Source organism: Manis javanica, chromosome 7 (assembly GCF_040802235.1).
Source record: "Manis javanica isolate MJ-LG chromosome 7, MJ_LKY, whole genome shotgun sequence".
NCBI classification, from domain to species: domain Eukaryota; kingdom Metazoa; phylum Chordata; class Mammalia; order Pholidota; family Manidae; genus Manis; species Manis javanica.
Window position 1 is genome coordinate 110,270,133 of NC_133162.1, and position 25,325 is coordinate 110,295,457.

The following is a 25,325-nucleotide window of genomic DNA, read 5'->3' on the forward strand; positions in this document are numbered from 1 at the left end:
GGACACGTGAACAGAATCTTCTAAATTAAAACAGACACAAATATTGTTCTAAAGGTAGGTTGAAAGGCTGCAAATGTTTTAAAGTCTTACATTTCTTACTTAATTTTTACATAATGTATAATACTTATTCTTACACATACTGCTATAAATCTGCAGCTAATGTGTGTGTGTGTGTGTGTGTGTGGTTTTATTTTGTATTTTCACAAAATCAAATATATTTGGTGAAGGATGAGGGGAACAATATGACAAGAATATGAAGATTTTGAAACATCTCAGAATATTTTCCAACAAAATTATTCTTCATTCAATTTTTTTCAAACAATACCAACCGCACCAACTCAGTTCTTATTAAAAACAAACATAAACTCAATTATAAACCTCACTGGGAAAAAAGCTATTTCCTCTCAGGTTTTTTTTACTACAGATCAATTCAGAGTCTAAAATATCTGGCATGCTTCCTATCTCTTTGTGTGGGCTTCTTTTTAGCTTTGTGCAGTACAATTTAAATCTCACAGTTTCCTTTTATTAAGAGAGAAAAAAATAAAATAGCGTCACCAAATAATTGCAATTCCTTTCAGTAGAGAGACAGTCGATGCATGAAAGTTACTAAAGAAGAGTCATTAAAGGACTAATTGTGTTCCTACATATAATGACTCGCATGTAGGTCATTCATTTCTTATAAAACTGGAAGATAATTTCTGGATCCCATTCATATAGAGAGGCTCTCCTGCAAGGGCTCTTTTGGAACCAAAATATTTCACTGCAAAAGAAGGTATTTCTCTCTCTTATGCACACACACACACACACTCACACATACAAACGCCATTAACAGGAAAAGGAGAAAAAATTAGATTTTATGAAAAAAAGGAATGAGTACAGACCTCTGATACATCAAAAATTTTGCCATAAAATGTAGCATACAATATTAGTATAAAATAACACCTTACTGAATTAACAGAAGCTTCTTTACTCATAGAAAATAAGATTCCAACAGTATCAAATTTTTCAAAAGATACATTTATTTTCATCACTACCTTCCTTAAAAATTAAAAAATGTACCAGAAGTTATTATTTAAAAATGCTTGTATTTTTTTAAAGATGACATATGTACACATTGTGTTTTTTAAATTAGCAATATAAAGCTATATAATTACATTTTTAAAGTTTTAGCATTAGACTATCAGCCACATAGACTCCAGTAAAACTAATCTGCCAGGAAATGCATCCAAAGTAAATTCTAAGAGATAATAATTCTGAAGGATGTTATAAAGTGCTCTTTTACAAATCATCTGGGGTCAAGTGTTTTTTTTTAATTGTGAATAGTAAAGCAATGTGGGTTTCATTTGTATCTTCCATGAATTATATTGTTCCACATCTGTTTTACTAGTAAGAAGCACATACAAGTTGTCACCTCAACAATGATAAGATATGATATAGAAGTTTCTTTCAGGCAGGTAGAGAAAATAAAATGCCCACTTCTGGCCTGAGAAGTTGTGAGAATAAAAACAAAAGTTGAATGCAAAGTTCAGCTGCAAACATCCTCAAGATGTAGGAGCGGCATCCAGATTGTTAAGGGGACACTGAGAAGCCAAGTGCTACACTGACCCAGATTCATCTCAGGGAGACTCTATGCTTCTAGGAGAAACATCTAGCATCAGGTGTATGACTTGGTCAATAACTCAGAACGATTGTTTGACATTATAAGTGGGTGACAGATAGATAGATAAGCAGGAGGCAGAGTTTCTGTGTCCTCACAAGACCTGGAGGTTTGCAAGAACCTGTGTCTCTGTGAGGGTCTTAGCTCACGAGGTTTCATGCATCAGCAGAATCTTAAGAACAGATTGCAGCTCACCAGGAATGGAAATGGGGAGACACATAGCCAAGCCACACTCCAGCAGTGAGTGGTGATGGCAGCGCTCCAGAACACAATGGAGGTCAGAACAATCAGGCAGCAGAGACCAAGGCCCCTGAGAATGTGAAGATACGGTGCCTTTCTTCTTCCCACCTGCTAACATAAAGATATATAATCCTGCCCTTCTAAATATCTAAGAATGTGATGACATTGTGTTAGACAGTTGAAAACCTGTTTTCCAGCAGCCTCTATCAATAACAACGCCCCCACTCAATCCCCCACCCAAAAGCCACACCCACACAGCAGGGTAGAGACAGTTAAAGATGTTCAGATCATTTGTTTGCTAATCAAAATCAGGAAATGCTGTTGAAAACACTAAGCAAATGCCTTAACTATGTGGAAGTGTGCACTGCTTTCCAGAATACAGAATTTAGCACATCATACTTTTCTGTATATATGAGCACAGAATATTTCCCCTATGGATTATTTTGAAATCATGGAATTAACATTTGCTAAATGCTGTTCTAAGTGGAAGTTAATAAAATTTTAGACAATAACTAAATTCAAATATCATGAATTATTTTATTATAGTTACAGTCATCAGTCCTAGAGCTTCCCAGTCCTAGAGCTTCCCTCTACAGGCTCATCCCAGGCCCTCCATCCTAAGTATAATTTAGCCTGATACTATCGGAGTAACAGGTTCTTGCCTCTGTTTCTTGTCCCATCTGCTTTGAATAAGCTATCATGCAAGGTGACAACTGAGCCCCTGAGCAGGGAACTGAGACTCTATATTGTCTATAGCACATATCACATGAAATGTTTTGTGTCTTATTTGCCAGTTAATGGGTATAATAATCATAACATGTAGAAATAACCATTAGCATGGAGATGTGTTACTCATGTTAATACACTAGAATGTTAAAAACTGTAAGTTTTTAAAATACTATAAACCATTAGTACATATTAATGAATGTATAGTAATAAAAATAAAAAATATGTATGTGAATCATATATAACCACTTCAGGACAGGGGCAGGGAGGGAAGGGGAAAGGAGAGAGGTGAGCATGTAGTTGTTTTTGTAGAGATTTGGATGTTTTGAAGAGACATTTTAGGCCAAATGTTAAAAAAATCTATTTAAAATGGTACGTTGTGTCTACTCTATAACTTTCTGTATAAATCTTTATATTTGAAATATTTTATAATTTAATATGTACTTTCTTAAACTTAAAAAAATATGTTTCTTATATGCTTATTGCTTGAGGAGACTGATTCAAATTTCCTCATCAGACGCTAAGTCTGTCTTTTGGTCCAAATGTGTTTAGTATCACGTTGGGAAAACCAGGCTACAGGAAGTACAACGCTACTGTAGGAAGCTCAAGTTCCACTAACAGGCCCTAGCTTGTGATTATAGCTAACACATTAATTGAAGATAATTAGCTAAGCTGCAGGTTATGAATCAAGACTGCTCAAAAGCAGCAAATGACACAGAACCAACTTGGAAGCATGACTCTCTTTGGAGACACAGAATTCTAGACAAGGTAAAGACATAGGAAAAGAGGGTAGGAAACGCAAAGGTGCAATACGGCAGAACACACAGCCGACTCTAGAGAGCTGGACTGTGAGGGCAGAGCTGACCCGGAAAGCCCAGGCAGTCACGCTGAGGAAAAGAACGTTCCACTGGCGTCTAGGGAGCTGAGACGCGAAACTGTAAACCAAGAAGAGAGAACATAATGGAAAGGTGTAGATTCTGATCATCTTATAAGAGTCAAATTGTAGGAAAGTTTCAACTCTGATTACAAAGCAGAGGTGTGAATCTAGAACATATCTGTCAAATCCTTAACTCTACATTTCCTTCCTAAAAAGGAAAAAAGCATGAAAAAAGTGAAGAAAGTTTGATATTGAGATTCAAAATGAAAATCCTGGGGCTGCTACGATTGGGATTTTCTATTTATTTTGGTCAGGCACCCAAATGTGGTGTTTGCCCAATATTATAATAAATAGTGAAACAGACTTCCAAAAATAGTCAACATCTCTAGTCTAACAAAAGTACACATATTTACATTTGAAAAACCTGTTTTTCTCTGGACATATAGTGAAAAACAGTAAATACCTTCAAGTAATTATATAATAACTATTAACAACTCACAAAACAGAATTACCTTGCCATGACCAAGGGTAGCAGCTTTAAGTCTTTATGTACATAGAAATAAAGCTAAAAGATGTTTTTAAAATATTTAAGAATTTAAATCCAAATGTGACAAATGTAGATCATATGGACTTAGCCATCTCAAAATCTATTTGTAAAAAGATGGGAAAATTAGTAGTTCATGTAATTTTTAAAATATGTATCAAAAGTCTCCCTGATACTGGATTATTGGATCAAGACTCCTAAAACATAGTCAATCTATACCTATTCAAAGTGGTTTCAAGGCATCCTTACATTCTAGATTAGCATAAAATGTTAACACTTATTGAATGTTAGCTGTCAGGTTTGCAAGTACTCATATGATCTCAAAAATGACACTGGTGTGAATTCAATAAATGTGGTATTCCAGTAAACACACAAAATAAATAATTAAATAAATACTGACATATTTCCAGCATTTTAATTCCATATATTCTATGTGCACTTTGTTTGTTTGTGTCAAGTTACTCTGCTCTGTTGTGTTAGGCTTTCCACAGTGTCTCAGTGCCTCTCACTCACTACCACACCTATCTTGGTTTTATTTACACAGTTTAAAAAAACAAATTGTTTCATTTAGGATATATCAAGTAGAACAAACTATAATGCTAGAAATTTAAAGCTGACAAAATCAATCAGAGGATATAATACTATAGATAATATAAATACTGGTGCTGAGAAATAAGACGTATGGTCTAGGTGAACTCTAAGAGCCAAACAGAATCTCTCCCTAAATTAGCATCGGGATAAGAAAGGCAGCTACAATGAAAACGGGTTGTAAATCTTGGTCTTGCAAGAGAAAAGAAGCCAGTCCCTCAACAGCAGGAACTGCAAGTCACACATCTGACCAGGCCCTGAGGACACTCAACCTGAGAAAGAGCGAAACACATACCCTATTAGAAGCAAGATGCATTCTCACTCACACAGAAAGATAACTCAAAGTCTAACAGTAAGGCCTTGGCAGGGTAGCGTCACTCTTTAAAAAGTACTGTTCCTTTCTCACACAACGAAAACATCAAAGGAAATATCCACAGGGGTGTTAACAGAATTAGCAAAATACATGACATTTCTATATTTATTGAAGACAGAAGAAAGGGGAAGAATGTGACCTCTTAGTCCATCAAAACTAAGGAATTAAAAATGCTGTATTAAACTGTGATGTAGAAGTTTCTTTAAATTAAATTAGCACCTGAGCCCAATAAAAGTATTATAGTGGATTTGAAGCCAATCAGATGATAACCCTTCTCTGCCCATTCCCTCTCTCTCTCTCTCTCTCTATATATATATATACATATGTGTGTTGTCTACTGTCTAGAGTTTACAGCAATAATTGTGGCTGGGAAAATTTATATCACTATATAACAAAAAACATTTAAGTATTTTCTCCTTATATACAAAGAATGAGGTGATTCATGCCATGTCCACAGAGCAGATGCTTTGGTTTCAAATAACCTTGGATTCAAGCTCCAGTTCCACCACTTGCTCACTGTGAGCCTTTTGGCAAGTTGCACAACCTCCTTGGGCCTCATTTTCCTCAACAATAAAATTGAGATATTAAAAAGGTTATGTGAGGTATCACTGTAAAGCCTTTAGCACATTTCCTGGGCCATATGATAAATGTCAAATAAATATGGGGCATTATGGTTATTATAATAATTGACAATTACCAGTGTGAACAACACATTCTACCCAAACAGTTAAATCACATCAAAGGAAGGAGGAAAAAGAACAAAATATAAAGTAAAATTTCCAGCCAAGAACTTATTCAGAGAGCTAACATAAATCATTATTCCACTTTGCTTTGGTAAACAAAAATACAAAAGCCTACAGAGCAAACTAGCAAAAATATAAAATAGTTTGAAAAACTCCTTAATAATTATTCTGGACAAATTGATGTGACTATACTTTGAGGCCTGTGAATTGATTATGAAGACCAATTCTACAATGTGGTAAATGGTGTTTTTCTGATACTGTGATAAGCTGTACTGGTTCTATGTTCTAAAGATACAGTTATATGGAAGACAGCATTAAGAAAAACAACTAAAGATGCATTATTGCAGTGATTACACATGCAGTCATGAGTGTTGTTCATTATAAACGGAATTTAAGAGGGCCTAATGTTTTTTTGTTATTTTCACTTCTCCCACAGGAGTTAACTAATAAGTGTGGAATCTAGCAAATCCATTTAATACAATTTTATCTATGAAGCCTGTAGTTCTATCTTTAGTTTGGACAAATCTTATCTATTTTAGTCAATCACTAGATTGAATCCTTTTTTGGCTTATCCATCATTGTCAAGTTTGGTGTATTCCCCACAAATAGTCTCAATTAGTGTTTAAAAAATATTCATAAATGAATTACACTTAATAATTAGCCTTTATTTCTGCCCCATTGTTGTTATTTTCAAAATAGAATTAAATGTATTGAACAAAACGGATAAGTTCTCCATTTCTGCAATGGCAACTAAGAAATAAATTGTAAATTAAATAATTTATTTATAGTGAAAATATTAATGTGTCATAAAGAAATGCTAACATAAGTGATCACTGTCATCTGCTAAAACAGAAAAGATGCTTTTATTATTTTTTCCTTTTTTTCACCATGTTTAAGAATGAATAATTGTTGAATGAACAAAATGCTATGCATTTAAGAAGAAAAATGAAGCCTAGAACAATGTGAGAACAGTGGTTCCTTGTTTCCACCCATTAATGCTAATGCCATGTTCTATATTCTAATATTTTTATCCTACTTTCTCGATTTGTCTTTTTAGAAATACTTTGTAATTATACTAAGCATATGTGCCCTTCTGCCTTACCCCGACTCCATGCCTTTTATAAAATCGCTAATCTGAGGTTGTTAGGTGTCGGAAAACACAGAGATAAAACTTTCTCTTGTAAGACTTTAATTTCATCAAAATTGTGTTCAAATTCCTTTTCCCATAGATCTCAGATGATGACACAAATACAAAAGTTAAGAGTCAGTCACGAGACACTCACCGCAGCTGGCTTCATCGGATGCATCTGCACAGTCTGGATCCTCATCGCAAACCCACAGCTTGGAAATGCAATGTTTGGTAGTTTTACATTGGAAATAGTCTGGAGAACAGCTGTTTTCAGCTTAAGAGGAAAACATTTATTAAAATTTAGCTTTGGTCAAGAACAGCCATTTTATTCAAAAAGCAGTTAGACAAATGTGAAAGATAGTCAACTGAAAACGTATGATGTTTTAATTAATAAAGCTCTGGAGGTGAAGAGGTTTCACTTTTAATTATAATGATTCTTAGTATCCTTTTCAGTAGACATAAATAAAACATATGTCTGCATTGATACATTGATAAAAATCAGAGTTTTCAAAACAACTCCACCTTGATTAGATATTTTTAAAATACAGAATTCAGGGATCCTCAGAATAATTTTTTCCAGATAAATTTGAAAATTTACACTGTAGATGTTTATAAATGATAAAAGACCCAAATCAGAAGACAGAAGCAAATGAGGATATATAAAGCATAACATTTATCAAAATTTCTACTTGTGTTGAGTGTTTGAGGGAAGTGAACATCTGACTCAGACTATAAACTGCACCACAAATCCTAGTCAGTTTAATGGATCAGCTTCCAGAATGACTAACCATAAACAACTGGTAGTGACTTTATTCTGAATGCACCACCTTAATCAAATTGCTGGATAACTGCACATTACTTACTGATAAAAGTTTTAGGGGAATAAAATAAAACTTCAGCAAGACAGAAATGTTGACAGCAGTTTTGTTGAAACCCTGAAACTTAACAGGTGCTCTATTGTCCAGATCATGTGTGTGTGTGTGTGTGTGTGTCCCTAGGTACACATATGTATATGATGTAATGATGTAAATTGTTTGTTATTCTATTTGATGTAATTTTATTTTTGGTGGGAGTTGTAAGTAAGAGGTGAACAGAATAGAAAATAATTTACTGTTTCTTTGAAGTAGCATGTTAAGGGTTAAAGTACATTAAACAGAGCACTATTAACAGCTTTACAAAATAATTGTCAGTTTATTTTACTCAGATACTGTTTTTCATCATCATGCATTCAATATGTATTTTATGGGTCAAAAAAGCAATATCTAATTTAAATGGAGTTGATTTCAAGTAACTAATTAATCAATAGAAGAAAATTACCTGTGGCTACTTAATATGGGGAAAAATAATCAATTTATGAGGAAAAAACATAATCACCTGTAATGTTGTTTTTGCTGTTTCTCTTAAGGATGATGCAGATGAATGGATATTGTTTAAAGTTTGTCATAATCTCCAGGTAGCTTTTTAAATAAAGATCACTCATGTTTAAATTTTCTCTATATTCTGTATATAGAGCTTCTTAAATAATCCATCCCCAATAGGCTTCTATTTTGAATTATTTGCCTATAATTGCTGTTACATATTTTTCTACATTGTATGAACTCAGAGTACACAGTAATTTTTAGACCAATTTCAGAATCAGAAACAAGACAAGCCAGAACATTGTAAGGTGACTTACGACAGTCCCTTTCATCTTCCTCATCCCCACAGTCATCTTGTCCATTACATCTGAGGTTCACTGGGATACATTTCTGGTTCTTGGTACACTTGAACTGACCTGAGAGGCAGACATGTGTGTCTGAGAGAAAAAACAAAAAAAATATGTGCTGAAACCTGTGTCTGAATTTAAATCAGTGCAGACATAATGAGTTAGGCATTAGATTTATGCTCCTTAGTGAAGAATTTATCACCTACCACAGTTTAGTTCATCAGAATTGTCTCCACAGTCATTCTCTCCATCACAGATGAAAGCAGGCAGAGCACAGAGTCCAGTTCCACACTGAAATCGGCCTGGCTGACATTTAAATTCAGCTAGGGGAGAAAGCATATAGATGTTGTGGAATGACAATCTTGGCTCAAGGCTTCTTATGCAGAGCTTTGCTGATACTCAACATATTTATATCATTATATTAAATACATTCCAGAGCACAATGTGAATGTCTCCTATCTAGATAGCTATTAGATTCAAATAAACAGCTAGGCTATGAGCTACTCTAATAGCCTCCAGTCTATATTTCATAAACTAACAGCACAAAAAAAGCAATTAACAACCCATAAATGTAAAAAATACGTTTAAAACATAAATGTCTCATGGTTTTCAAGAAATGGTACTGAGAGGTTAAGTGCCAAAATACAATTTATTTTGCTTTGATCACTTTGCTGCCTGTGATGTGTAGAAGAGTGCTGCCTGTGATGTGCCCTCCATTCATATTCCCCAGCACTTCTTAAAGCAAATACTTCCTATACTTATCAGCCTTTAAGTCAGGTTTATTGACAGTCATTCCTATAATACTATTACTGTATACAAGGATAATATCTTGTAAATAGTAAAGGTTTTTATATGCCACGCATATATCACTATAGCTAATAATTACCATATGATATACATTTTTTTGCTACATTCCTTGAGTTTATGTAAGAAATAACAACAGTAATAATAAAGTAGTATCTATTGAGTATTTACTCTGTGTCAGGCCATGGGCTAGGCTCTGTCACATATAGTTATGAATTTAGTCATATTAACTTTCAGCTCAGCATCACCACAGCCATTTTATAAATTAAGCAATCAAATCTCATGGATATTAATAATTTATCAAAGGATGTGCAGGTTTCAAGTCTCAGACTTGGCATTTCTTTCTATATCTGACTCTGAAGGGTTCTCAAGAACTATGTTGTTTGCAATAAAACTTATTTTTTGACAGATGATCCTAATATATGTTACTAATCATTAACTTTGAGATTAATGATATGCTATTTATTAGTTCATCTAGAGAATCAACATTAATAAATTATATTTTAAACTTTCTTTGGAAAATAAATCATAATTCGATCATTATAATATTAATAATTTCCTTAACATTAAAAAAACTCTTAATACCTGCTTGACTTCCATAGAAAAGAGTTCTAAAATGCTAAAAGTCATTTATCTCCAATCTATAATATTTATTAATCAATCACATTAAATGTTTAAACTGTGTGATACCTTTCTCATGCTCTAAATATAGGCGTTTCTTCTATTTACTGCTGCTTCATATACAATTTCTTTAATATTCCTTTGCTATCAAAACCTTTCCATAAGAAGGAAGGAGTTCCAAGTGCCTGGAAAATAACTGGAGAGTCTCTCTGACTTTTCAGTGTGTCTCTAGAATGATTCTGATGTATTAGAGTATCATAGGGAATGTAATTACAAACTTATGATGCCAGAGAATTCTTGATGCACCACTTTTGCTACATTTACATACATTTATTGAAATTTGCAAGTATGTGATCTTGGGGTCAAGCTCTCCTGCCTTTTCAGGTGAAATTATAGGTATTCTCAGTGGCTCTTAGGATCTGTAAGTTTTAATGATGTAGGTGCTCAAAAATGAAAACACTCCACTGACTCAAGTATATCATTTTTCATCATACCATGACTCTCAAAATAAAATGTCATGCCTACAGATGTTCCATGCTGCTAACCCATCAACTCCAAGTAGAAGATCATTTACTAAAAGATCACAGAGATGAAGTCACCAATAGAAACATGTGTTTAATACCACCAATAAGGATCATACCAACTCTTACATACCAGATGTCTCTTTGGTTCCCCCTCGAAAGATATGAAAGTTATATTTTGCTCACCATATATTTTGAAAGTGGGTAAATATGAAAAATTCATTATACTAAATCTGTAATTAATTTTTTCTATTAGTATGGCTATGCAGGAAATTTCAGTCAAGATTAAAATTAGAGTTTGGGAACTGCAAATATTTTAGAAAGGCAAGAATTGGGTGCTATTGGCTTTGACTGTAGGTCATTATGGTGATATTTCCTGAGAGAACAATTTAGTGAATCTGGGCAAGAAAGGACATCTTAAAATGAGCACTAAATGAACACAGTCATTCTTGTTTATTTCTGTTAAGTTACAAAAATAATTTGTGTTTACTCTTTTATTTGCTGTATCATAGGAAAGTTTACTGTGGGGATATTAATAACTTGCTTTTAATGAGTAAAGCTCTATTGGTTACCAATATAATTTCTTGTTTCTGTGATATTCTTTTTAATTTAATAACTTACAAAAATAATAATTCAGGAAAAGTAGTATACCTATCTCATACAGATACTACTCTTTATATATCATCAATCAGAATAAAAAGAAAAACTATGTTAAAAAATCAAAAAGCAATGGTCCTTTCAGAAACATACAAAAATATGAGAAAAGTGATGACTTTTTTCCTTCTCATTGAATATATTACTTACCTCTTTCAATGTGAAATATCTTCAAATGTTTGATACATTTGGCAGTGACCAGAAAAATAGAATACAGCTCTCCTAAGTAACTCTCTAGAGACCCTAAGTTCGAAACAGTTTTGTAATTATGTGGTGGGAAGTTCTACAGCAGCAAGTACTTAACTTTCGCTACGACAGTCCACTGTCTGTCTTTAGTGCAAGCCTCAGGGTCCTGAACTCAACTGTCAAGGCCAACTTATGGCGAACATCCACTGAGATACTAAGGAATTATCATGATCGACTACAGGCATCTTCAACTTGACAGGATAGTATTGGAGTGACCCAAGGAGTAAACTATAAAACGCTGTGAAGGAAAAGGCTGCTGCTTGTCCATCACAACAGAAGTTCCCAAAGATAGCAGAAAAAAAAAAACACCTAACCATGTCAATCATGGTCAGACATCAAAACGTAATTGGCAGTCATTTTAAGGCAACTACTAAGGGCATATTAAATTGCCTAACAGCAAACTAATGATTTATATTGGAATTATCTGACTTGTAAAACATTTCAAGATTTTAATACTGACAGAAAAGTTGAAGGACTATATCCCTTAAAGGGACAATTTCAGTCATTGAGTGGCATTCTGAAAACTTGCCCATTTTTGCTTCTAATTTGCTGATATATTAGGTCAAAATCCTGCTGATCTACTGATCACTACATAAAAAGTGTGACTGTTATACTAGTAAGAACATTTGAGAAAAAGAAAACTAACTCAAGTTACTGATGATGTCGTTCTAAATGTCATAGTTCTCAGAGACATACCTAAGACATTACAACAACTTTCACTGTATTTTTGAAGACTAATATAGAAAATCTTCCTATTTCAACTCTGGAAGAGTTTCAGAAGGCAATGCTTAAGATATGCTTCAATTTTCCTGGCCTAGGATTTAAGGAGTTCTGAATTCTCCATTGCTACATTTGCCAAAGTACTCACGACAGTCATCAGGTTCATCAGATCCGTCGCCACAGTCATCCACAGTGTCACATTTCCACCAGAATGGAATACATTTATCAGTTTTGCAACGAAACTTTAAAAAAGAAAGAAAAAAAGGTTGAAGCATCTTACTCATATATAATAGGTACTTAAAAACTCACCAGGGCAGAGCAGCTTAGCATACTCTCTTGCTGTCAGTGTGAACCATGGTGGTCTTACAGCATTCCACAACAGTAAATAAATGCACAGCAAGCAGCAGAATGATCTGCGAGGAAAGCATGTTATTCAGGAAACCTTCTGAGATTTCCTGAGCAAAAAAAAATTTCTGCACTTACACAATGTCTGCAGCTGCTTTTGCACCACAGCAGGAAAACTGAGTAGTTGCTACAGAGACCATGTGGCCATCAAAGCCTAAAATACCTGAATCGAGCTAAAAATCATCAGAAATATCAGCAACAGGTATCAAATTCAATTAATTTGGTTAAATTGAATTCATTTAACTCAATTGGATTTTCTTAGGAATCTTGGATATTTCAATTCACATCTCTGTCTCTGTTACTTAGCCATCAAATGAGGAGCTGAAGATTATCTGAAATATCTTTCCCATCGCTGTTATACTATGGAATTCCCTGAACACTAAATATATGTCCTGTAGCTATATGAATATCTGCCCCACCTAAATTTTAAGAACACTTCTTTAAAGCAGTTGAGAACAATACTGTTACCTTGAGGTTTTCGAATTCTTAATAAAGACACATGATTTTTCAGGATAAGTAAGACAAATTGTGATAATTAAAAAAGAATACAGGTGAGAAATTTGCATTGGAGAGAGTGAATTAAGGAAGGAAGACTTCAAGACTAGTGCAATAGGAGAGAGAGATGGGTCTGAACTCTGCTAAAACAAAAGGCAGGAGAGCTATTAAGCTCTGGCATAAGCTGCTGGAAAGGTGTTGGGAGATGTTGGTCAATGTGATTAGGCCATCTGAATTTGCTAGTTGGAGCTTATCAAACTTGGGCACCTACCTTCCCAGAGACTAGGAACTGGTACACTATCTTTCTTGATGGTTTCTCTCTTGATGGTTTCATTTCTAAGGGATGGCTCCCAGGTCCTTGAGAGAACATTCCTAGAGTGTAAAACTGGCAAGGGACTGGAAGAAGATTTACATCTCAAAGGAATAGAGAAAGAATGTATAATTGCAAGGTTTCTAGAGCAAATGCTCTAAGAAGGGAGAGTCTAAGGGTTTACTATCAGGAGAAAACTGTGTAACGTTTAGTCAAGCTGATAGGAATATTAAGGCCCTCATGGTCGATGACTTCTCACCCTATACCACATTTCTACAGGGCCTGGTAAAGAACACAAAAAAAAATCATAGGTGTGTTTAATTTAAAATTAACATTTGCATGTCCAAAAAAAAGCAAAAAATAAGACTGCAAAAATAGATTTTTTTGGTTATATTTTTTAAGAAGAATATTTTTCAGAAGAAAACTGCTTAATAAAACTTGTTTTCAAAATTATCCAAAAAATTATTTACTAACATATTTATTAATATATTGTATTTGTTCTGTCATCCTTTCCATTTAAAATAAAGACATGGTAATAAGGAAGATGATAATTCTATTAAATATTGAAATAGAAAGTTTTTTTTTTCTTTTTTAACACCTCCCTTTTAAAATCAACCATTAAGTAGAAGATTAACAATAGAGAAATTAGTTGAACTTTTACATGGCAATATTACTTGTAGTTAGCATACAGGTGACTTGTTGGTAGAGAAAAATTTCACAAAGTTATCATTGCATGGTATTTTTATAAGGAAGGTGACTGAATGTAAATTCACCTCTGAGACAGACCACAGAATTACTGTTCCTTTTAAGTTCACTACTGGCCAACAGCACACAGACCAAGAAAGATGAGTCATCTTATTCTTAAATCATCTCAACTACAAACTAATCCCTTTCTTAAGAAGATTCAGTTTTAAGCTTACCCTCAAAAGAAACTAAGAAAAATCTCAATTTCCATATAGAGAGCATATGCATCTGAAGTATTTGACATTAAAAATAGTCACTTTAAATCATTGTAACCAAGCAATAGACAAAGTTTAGTAAATTTCTTCCAGCACTGTCAAAAATTTTCTTCTTTATCTTAATAGAAATACAGTGAAAAGGATTTTTTAAACATTCATCAGAAATTGAAAACATTATTGCAATAATTGTCTAAAATTCATTAGTTTTCCTTCTGAATTGTTTCTGTTGTAATTCTCACAGGAGTGACTGGAAGCACGGTGCCATTTATCTTAGCATGTTGCATGGCAGGCAGATATGGAACATAGCAAAATATAGTTTAGGTTTAATTTTCTCTAATGGAAGTGGATTAGCAAGCTTAATTTGTTCATGTAAAATACTGTTAATTTCTTCAAGTAAGAGAATCTGATACTAGCTTTTGCTGAACCTCTCTGGATATTATGGATTTGATTCAGGGTAGGGTTTCATTATATATATATTTTTAATCAGAAGGAATTTTTTTTCAGTGGTAATATGGGAGGAAATGGAGCACAGTAAATCCAAAGAAATATCCGACTGTTCAATTGACTTTCTCTTCCCATCTTTGCTTAGCCTATGATCATGTCTATGGCGGTTTTCACAAATCGTTACAGGAAAAATATTACCTTTACAGATAGTGACTGTCTGGGGATAGAAGGCAAACTCTGAAAGCAATTGCCCTGACCATTAAACATTTGCAGGCATTACGGTATATCGAAGTACCTTAGTAAGAGTATTTCAGATCACCTGGGTACATATAAGGTCTTCCCAATCAATATTTGAAAATTATCTAAAACATATACTTTTAAATTCACTAAATATGTCTGATTTAAATAAATACAAACTGTTGGAATTATACATATGACATGATGATTTTGCTTGCCACTTCATTTTTAGTAAGAACATAAAAGGGCTTTGAGTTAAGAGAAAGTCAGGGTAAAATATACTTACTTTATTACTTTTTATGCTAATCAACATCTTATTCATTATGTTCAGAGGAAGATCTCTTCTATTTTGTGTCTGGGCTTAATTTTTTTTTCATATTTAAATATAGTAACTAAAAAGAGATTAATGCTAAATACAAATATAAAACATTCCTCATGGGAAATGTTCTCCAAAACCAATACCTTCGTAAAATAAACTGCAATTATCACCCAGAAGAAGAAGAAGCTATTAAGAAACTACTAAATACATGTCTACTATTTGTATGGGCAAAGTCTCCACTTAAAAGATAAGTAAAACTATTTTTAAATTCACTTCTTATTTTCAATTGAATCATTTAAATTTAACATTTGAAGTGATTAGTGCTATAAGAATTGAATTTAATCTTGATTTTTACCAGATTTTCATGTTCATTTTCAATCTTAATAGAATTCTTATTGTTGTGATTTGCCTATTTTATTTTTCTTAAAATTAATACTATGAGGGTTTCATTGGTTGCAATCATTAGATGATAACAAATCAAAATCCCATAATAAGAAAAATTCAAAGTGCAACATTTTGATCAGAATGTATGATGGTGTATGATTCTGAAATATCTAGGTTATTTGTTTCATTTCAATGTCGACCTCACTAAAATTGTGTTTATATGAACTGACTTTTCAAGAAGTGACAGTAAATAGGTTTTTCCTCCCAATACATCAGAAAAAAGAATCAGAGGTAAAAATTTACATAAACCACAGGCTTTACAGGGATAACCAGTAATGACTCATGTTAGCTGTTTGTTCATTAACTTTATTTTTAATGATGAAACAAAGAAGTGATAACTTTTTTTCAGAAAGGATTGTTGAAAACAAAGATATCTGACCCATAATTGGGAATTTCTGCTCTGTTTTGTTATTGTTAAATTCTTTAAAAATAAATGCAAAATAAATACTTCACTCATGTCATCATTGATACCAAAATAGGAAATTGACTATATGAATAATACTTTTCTAAGTTGATTTAGGTATTTATTTAATAGACTATTTGTGTTGTTTTAGCACTGAATAAGACATAATTACAGGTTTTTCATATATAATAACTTGAAATGTTTTACTCCATTTACTATTATAACAAGGTTTACATTTTACTACCCATGTCTTGCTGTTTGAGCTGTTCTCTAAGCGTTAAACATCCTCTGGCTTCACTCTACTTCTGGCTACTGAGTCTCACTGCACTGTATGTGGCTTAAGCAGCCATTACCTCTACCAAGTCACCAAGGCCTCAGTGTTGGGCCTTAACAGAGTGTCTTCTGAACCACTCCAGAGGAAGAGACAAAAGATTATTTCAGAATAACCTGGAGGGTAATCTGGAAATTTGTTTAAATTAAACAACACTAACAGAAATTACAGTTTAAAAAAATTTTTAATAAGAATTTTTTCCTTAAATTTTACCTCTAGGAATAATTGAGATGCTTCTTTTACCTCTCAATGACTTAAACTTCTAGTTCTCTAAAGATAAAATATGTTGTCTACACACTCAGGGGTGTAATGTTGAAACAACACACTGTAAGAAAGAGACTGTGACCTGTGCTTTCCACAAGCCATCCTAGCCTGCCGATGGCAGCTCACACCAACTGCACATGTGATCTTTAGCGTGTTCTTGTTGAGCTGAAAGGCGAGAGTATGCAGAACAACACTCCCTATGTACCGGGAACTTTCCCCATTTTATCTTTATAATGATGGCCTGGAAATATTATAATACCCATTTAAAAGATGAGAAACCTGAGGCACAGGAAATTAAGGAACAAATCCAAGGTAATCCAGCCCACTGCAAGCAGCCAGGGTTCCAGTTACAGTGCATCTGGCTTCAGAACCTGTGCCCTTAACCACTGCACACACCTGGAAGAGGCCCGATCAGTTGCATTTGTATAGTTCTTTAATGTGTGATACTCATAGTCATAACTTGAGAGGCAGGTTAGAGTATTAGCTTCTACATTTTGAAAATGAGCATTCTAAGAGAAATTCAATCTCTTGCCAACAAGTAACTGCTATAATTGAAAAACCAGCAAATTCAAAACATAAAATTCTAAGAATAAATTTACTCGTTTAAAAAAGCAAGCCATAGTTTCTTTGACAATTATATCTTAAACAAGATAGTGACTCAGATATTTTTTTTAAAAATTCAAATGTGTTAATGTCGTATGACTGTTGCCCAAAATTTGAAAATCATAAAATCGAGTCCACTGCAAGTGAGAATCATAAAAACAAGTACAATGCAAGTAGAAAATCTAACTTCTTGGGATTTCTTTATGTTTATGTTTATTTTTTTTATTTTTCACGTCTTAGGATTTCTTTATTTTTATTTTTATTTTTTTTATTTTTCACGTCTTGGGATTTCTTTAGTGAAAATAAGTATATGTTGGAAAAAAGAGGTTCCATAAGGACACTATTTAGATAATATAAATTTTTAATTAAAAAATCTATAGAGAACTATTTTTTACCCAATTCATCTTTCCCATATCACTTGCTGTGAGGAATGGGAGAGGGAAGGTGATACAGATCAGCTTATCTAGGAAGATTTTTTGTTTGGTTAAACGATGTGCATCTTAGCCTTAACCCTATTCCTCAATCAACTTGCCTTCTTGAAATATGTCAAATCCTCTGCTAATTCTCTTACACCCACTCATGAGTTGAACCATTATTCTGTATAGCAGTATGCAAGAATAGTTTTCATTTTTAGTTTTTGTTTGCCATCTTGGCCTGAATTTGCACTTCCCAATTCCTAAGGTCCCATTTTAACAATATACCCCAATTTGCTTCTCCCTTACTCTGTAACCCACTCTGTGATCATGACCCTCTCTTTGATCTTTGACCATGGAATGATCGTCTGATGCAATGTTAAACAAAAACATTGATGTTTCAAAAATGGTTTAAGCAAATAAATAAAACCCAGGCAACACCTTTATAACAGCTTGCTTATACATCTCATGAAACGGTTTGTAGCCCTCCACTCACCTGACTGGCTGTGCAGTTGGATAAGCAGGTCCTGTTATCAGCTGCAAGATAGAAGTTGGTGGGGCATGCACAGGTGTGAGTCCTTCCAGGGGCTAAAAGGCACAGGTGACTGCAACCTCCATTATTTATTGTACAAATATGCTTAAAGACTACAGGGGAGAAAGAAATAATAAAACAGGATGTTCAGACCAATAACATAAACGGGATTAGAGAGAGGACATTTAAGCTTCGTAACTTTTATTTGACTAGAACCTTGTAATCAAGAATTCATCGAGTTTATAATATAATTTTATTTTGCTACAAATTTTACTCATTTTACATGGCATTTATTTTACCATTATATCATTCTAAGGACACACTTCCACACATGCATTTTAGTAGAAAAAATTATCTGTCAGAAAAATAAAAAGACTAAAAGCATTTTGAATGAAAACTTACATATGTTTAAAAATACAAATGTAAAATAAAACAATGGGATAATGATCTACAGTAATAATGTAGTGATTTTGTTTTCTAGGACAAATACGTGTTTTCAGTAAAATAATCAACCTTCATTACATAAGGCCTGATACCATTCCTACCAAACAGAAGCTTAAGAAAACTTGATATATTTCTAATTTTTAAAGCCCTAGAGTTACTTAAACGTAATTCTTGTCACCCAACATTCCAGAAACTAACAATACTATGACTATTTTCTAAGTAAATTATTTCAAGAATACAGTCTCCACTTCTCCAGCTACATGTACTATTGTCATTTCAGTTTAATACGATTTCAACAAATCAGTATGTCTTTATAATGTTATTGAGATTCTAAGCATATCCTTTAATAGCAGTAGTTGATATCAACTGAATTCACTCTATATACAATTATGCTAAATAATAAAATCTAGTAACCTTTTAAAAAATTAAGTTTACACTTAACCATGAAGGAAACAAAAATGGAATGTTACTAAAGATGTTGATGCATTTATGGAAATCATGGAAAGAATAATTACCATCAGGTTGTCTATAAGAATGATACACCTGGATATCTGTGATGGCATGCCATGAGTTAATCAGTGATTGTCTGTCTGCTCCCGAGGTTTTATGGGCACGGCTGAGTGACTTGGTTTTCCCATCAGTCCAGTAGATGTAGTCTTCAAACAATGTTAGTGCAATCACCCCTGGAATATCTTGATTAGGGACTGTAATAGGAGATGGTAAGATTAATGTTCAGTCTTGGAAGACTGCCAGTTAAAATATTCAATACTACATGGGCTGACAGATACAACTGCTACAGAACTTCATGTGAATAATTGCTGTGACAACCTGTCAGGCCAGCAAGGTTCTTTATTACCAGTAAGGAGAATACAGGATCTGGCACAAGAGCTTACTTTGCTGAGATTTAGCTTGGTTCAACCACTGGGAAGAAAATGAATGCAATTCTGCTCACAAGTAATGTCTGCTTTACCAGAAACAAATAACATCCAACATTTAAAAATTATATATATACATATAATTTATATATGTGTGTGTATATATATATATACACATACAAATAGCGATCCAGTTCTTCCTATCCTAAATCCTTAAATCTATGGGTCATTTGCTGCTTTCTCCTATTTTTAAATTATATATCCAAGATGAAATGTGTATCTACAGGGAAATAAAGTGACTATAAGACTACTATAAACCATTTTAGTCACTAAGATTTTATGACTATTTTTATGTGCGAGATGAGCTGGAATAGGGATGGGGGAAATAGGTATGACAGATACTAATATATTAGGCAGATTTAACAGTCATAAGCTGTTTAGTTGAAGATGAGAATTGTTTTATAATTATGCCTTTATTATAGGACTGGGTATAGATGCAAGTAGTAGACTGAGCATCACAAATGTGATTTTTTTCATTCAAGAGATTCCAGGGTCCTAACATGAACATAAGATTTATTTAAATTTATTTGGTGATTTGGGGTGTAAATAATTTTAAGCCATGATAGAATTTTCTTCAAAAAATATTTTCAAAAGCATTAAAGAAAATGAAATGCTTTAATTTGCACAAACATTCCAAATGTGTCTTTGTATTAACTTTAAGATCTACTTTTAGAAGTTCTAAGAAAACAGTCATTAATGAAAAAAGGTACTATAAGCCCAGTAACACGTACTTTTATAAATTAGATTTTAATGACTGAGAATTAATGCTTAGCATATTCCTCAATCAACAGTAACTGAAAAACAATCAAAATTTCAAATACAACTCTTTCTAGGGAGGTTTACAACATTTTTTTTTAAATGCTGGTTAAATTTATATTGTTAACTAGAAGTAGACATCTGAAATCTTCTGATTTGTTATTCTTATTCAGATGGACCACAGTGATCAGATAATTCACAGTGACTCAGAGAAAGCAGAAATAAAAGAAATAACATGCAATTCTTCCAAACAGGTGACACCTTAAGCCAGTGACTACCAATGTGGGGTTTAGTCAGAAATCCATCTCAGAACAGAGACTATGCACATGAAGGATGTAAAAACCAAGAAAAATTCAGATGTGCACCCTTTTGATGCAAGTACTCAAATTGCATTATCTGTTTATTCCCATAGACATGGAGCCTATCATCAAAATGGTAAGTTGAATTGGAAAAAAAAAAAGATGAAAAGGACACTTTACCAGAATGAATCATGTCTGAGTTATTTATACAACTTATTAACTTATTCCCACTTTCCCCCTTTGGCTGTATAAATTCATTCCAGAAAGATAAAATAAATGTGACAAAATGTTAACTGGATGAATCTTGGTAGTAGGAGATTATAACAATCTTTTGGCATATGTGTATGTTTAGAAACTCGCAAAATAAAATAAAAATTTGTAGAAAAAGTTGAAAGTCCCAGAAACATTCAATTCAGATTTCCTTAGATGCAAGGGAATTAATTACATTATTAAGTATGGATTCAAAAAGTTAAGCATTACTTTAAAAAATTTCCATCTGCTAGAGAATCAATTAACTTCTATCCATAAGGGAAAGTTATTATAAGAATTTTCCTATTGGCCTCTTAGAAGTAGAATAGTCTTCTTAACTATTCAGTAAGTAACTAGCTGACCTCTGTGAAACATTTTGGTACTAGGTTGCTGGCCAGTGGTTGTCAATGGGTCAGGGAGGCAGTTCTGGCCCCACAACAAATAATCATCAGGTCCAAATATCAGTAGTTCTGAGATTAAGAAACCTTGGACTAAAATAACCACTTGATACACCTTATTTCATTTAACATTCACAACATCTCTGTTTGTGCAGTGGTAGATCTGACTTTGCAGACGAGAAAGCTAAGATCTGGAAAACTGAAATAATGTGACCAAAGAGGGTAGGAAAAAAACTAGTAAAGAAAGTACTAGTATTTGAATCTAAACTGGGTTCTCTGGCTACTGAATTCTTTGCCACTTTACCTACTAGACTGCCTTTAAGAGAGTCAGCCTAGCAGGGTAAAGTATTGTCACAGACTGAAGTGTCCTGTCTGCTACCCGCAGTTGAAGCTTAACTCCCTGCATGACTGTATCTGGGGAAAGACCTTCAATGAAGCAACCAAGTTTAATAAAGTCCTAAGAGTGGGGCTCTAATCAATATGACTAGTGCCCTCATATGGAAAGAGAGAGTGAGCAGGGGCATGCACATGTGGAAAAAGGGCCACATTGGAAGAGCAAAAAGATACCCGTTGCTACAAGCCAAAGAGAGAGGTCTCAGGAGATACCAAATATGCCACCACCTTGATCTTGGGCTTCCAGGTTCTAAAATGTGAGAAAATAAATTTCTGTTGTTTAAGCCTCCCATTTCATGGTTCTTTTTTATGGCAGCCTTAGCAAACTAACACAAGTATATGAAATAACAGGACTAATTTCATAAGTTCTATGTGAAAATCCATTTATTTAATTACTTGATTGAAATTACATTGTGTATGATTTTTGGACATAGAACAATCTAAGTAGTGGACACTTTTGCTCCCTCTAAGCTTGTAATAATTAGCTACTATAAATCCTCTTTATCAGCTAATCCATATAAATTTATGCATATCAGAAAAGTGAACGCATTTCAGGAGGATCACACATAGCTGAATGTACACAGAATGCAGAACAGTCAGGTAAAAGGAGGACTATTAGTCCATCTGTCCAAAGTGACCATCTGTTTAATTTAATTCCTTGTTTGGTGTTGGCCTTGAAGAACAAGATTGTCACTAGTAACTTTATAAGCCCCCTCCAGGCCTGCTCATTTGACAAATATGCTTATTTCCCAAACAGCCTTACACACAACCACCAGAGTATTCCTTCTAGAGAAAACAAAGTAAAAATACTAACTTATGTTAACATGGGAAAATCCAGTCCCATATACCTAACACTACATTAGTTCCAACAAACTGTTCTCTAAGAGGTGGTAACAAGTTCTGTTTATACCACAAATGCCATAAAAAATCAAGTGAAACAAATAAAATAAAACAAACAAGTTCTTTGCATATTGACTCTTCAGGAGTTCAGCTCATAACTTGGCAGTATGCCTCACTTCCTCTTTAGGACCTAAATGTCTTCAACAAGATTTATTTGACTATTGGCTTAAGCTTCTGTGAAAACATTGCCATATATTTATGACTAGATGATAAGTATAAAGAAATGAATGCTATGTTTGCTTTTCCATCAACATATAAGAAGTTCAGCCCACATTGAATTAAATGACATGTTCTGAGCCAGAGCATCATTTTATTTCCCTGATCCAGAGTGAGAAAAATAAAATTGCTTATTCTGGTTGTCTATATATTTACCTATTTTCTATATAGATATGTAGGTATAGAGTTACATGCATTTATGTATTATGTATGTATATATCTTATATTTGTTACATACATAATTATATATATATGTATGTAAATATAAACATGGAATGTGATGGTATGAGAAACATTTAACATACTCTTACAAATACTGAGATATGGTTGAGTTTATGGAAAAAGTAGTCAATGTTTTCTCAAAATGATAACAGCTACCGTTTTTAAGAAAGAATAATATAACCAGTTCTCATACTTAAGACTGCATTTGTTCAATTAAGAGAGAAAGACAAAGTTAAGGAATTTTTCATTAATAAGTATTCACTAGACACATGCAAAAAAGAAGACAGAAGAAAGAGAACTATTGTGTGGGCTGTAGTTTTACAAGTACTTATTATATATTTAAAGCCTATTTTAAAACTGCTGTCTGTAGTTAAGTCTCTATTCTGTACAATGGCTTTATTTATTGCACTGTTTCCAGAATTCCACTCAAGCACTAGGTTTCTAATTATTATTTCATAGATTATATCTATCAGAAGAAAGAAGTCCATATTTGGCAAAAAATACATCAAATAAATGCTGCTTTGTGAAGTTTTTCCCTTGCAGTCAAGTTGGATGCTATCCTAAATTTCCTAGTAATTATGATAAACAGCAAAGGTGGCAATCCAGAATCCAGAATATGCTTTTGGCTTAACTCTTGCCTCACAGCTGGAGATATTCTATCACCATACTCTTGATCATTCATGTTTCTGAGTGAACTTATCATGCGAACAAATACATTACTAATATCATTCTAGTTTTATATTTTAGACTAATCAAGTTCAAATACTTGGGAACAAAATGTGTCAATAATGCAGCCCTCAGTTCTTGTTGAGTTACAGTCTTATCGCTGGTGTTATGGCAGGATACGCACTGGGATGGTAGATTCCGCATGGCTTTGCCCAGTGGGCTAGTACATAAAATAGAAAATTCACTAGTGATGCTCTATTCTTTTCTTCTTATTTCTCCTCCAAGATTTACTTTAATAATCTAAATGTTATTTTTTAAAAATTACATTAGATGCAGCAACCCCTGATTTATTATTTAAAACTTACTGTAATTCAGCAATATTTTCAAAAGTAAAACAAAGTTCATAGAATGCAACTACCAAATTCAGTAATTATTTTTATGAAGGAATCAAGATTCCCTAATAAGGATTTTATTTTTTTGAGTTATAAAGAATTTATGCATTGTTTGGAAGAAAATGCCTGAAATGATCCATTAAGGTTAAACTGCCCCTATGACTGATTTGGTTTGGAAATTTAATGTCCTAAAACTTTAAAGTTAACAAGCATACAAAACAAAACATTAAATCCTAACTTTATTTTTATATATACATATATAGTCTTACTAAAATCCTACTAAAGTCTCTTCCATTTTTCTTATTCTTGAGGCAATTACCCCAAGTAAAGGCTCACATTCCTTCAGACCTGAATTGAAATACTGCAAAATTATTCTAATTTTCTCATTTTTAATCTCTTTCAATCCCTTTTCTATCAGTCATGGCTCCTGTACAAAACAGAGAATACATTTTTAAATGATAATTGAGAAGAATTTAAATAAAGGAATGACTTACAGAGGTGTGGGCATGGCTAAAGGTCTGCCGGACTGTTTCGTCCTAGGTGTCCCCCGAAGCTGGTGAGAGCAGCAGGAGCCGCGGCCCCTGGTGGGGGAACTCAGCCACGGCTAGGCCACCGTGGTTCGGCATGGTGGGAAAAGGGAACAAATACATACTCTGACTTCTTCTGCACCTGCCATCTAATCTCCTACCAAAATTTCCTATGGCTTACGTTCCACCTGAGGCCAGAAGGTGAAAGAGCCTGGGCGGTGCAGCCCTCGGCAGTCAGCCTTGCAGCACACGGAGCACGGCAGAGAGTCAAAGCCAGGGTGACCAGAACGCCCTCCACTTCATGTTGCCAATATTTTTCATCCTGCCTGCTTCTTCCATGATCGAAAACCATCAATGACAGGATGGTGCAAACTATTCCGACCCAAAACTAGCTGTCCTCAGAGAGAGGATCAGGGTGCTCACTAATCCTCTATTCTGAGATGCTCTGATACGAACAATTTTCTGTGGTATCTTTCTACAAGGATAATGTACAACAAACTACATAGAGAAGCTAGGGCATAAATTAAATGGGCAAAGCATGAAAACCAAAAGCAAATAAATGAAACAATGAAAAACAACAGCACTGAGAAAACGATGTGAGATCTAATTATGGCTCCAAAA

At 33.7% G+C, this 25,325-nt stretch overlaps 1 protein-coding gene across 6 annotated transcripts in view; it reads right to left on the bottom strand.

The window, feature by feature from the left end:
- The window catches only part of LRP1B (LDL receptor related protein 1B), a 1,876,014-nt gene that overhangs the window by 192,898 nt on the left and 1,657,791 nt on the right, over window positions 1-25,325 (bottom strand). For all 6 annotated transcript variants that reach the window (XM_073241389.1, XM_073241391.1, XM_073241392.1 and 3 more), the window contains exons 61-66: window positions 19,267-19,455; window positions 18,272-18,420; window positions 12,297-12,390; window positions 8,789-8,905; window positions 8,553-8,672; window positions 7,032-7,151 (exon numbers count right to left, since the gene is read on the bottom strand). In XM_073241389.1, the coding sequence (XP_073097490.1) occupies window positions 7,032-7,151; window positions 8,553-8,672; window positions 8,789-8,905; window positions 12,297-12,390; window positions 18,272-18,420; window positions 19,267-19,455 (789 nt within the window). The remainder of the gene's footprint in view (window positions 1-7,031; window positions 7,152-8,552; window positions 8,673-8,788; window positions 8,906-12,296; window positions 12,391-18,271; window positions 18,421-19,266; window positions 19,456-25,325) is intronic.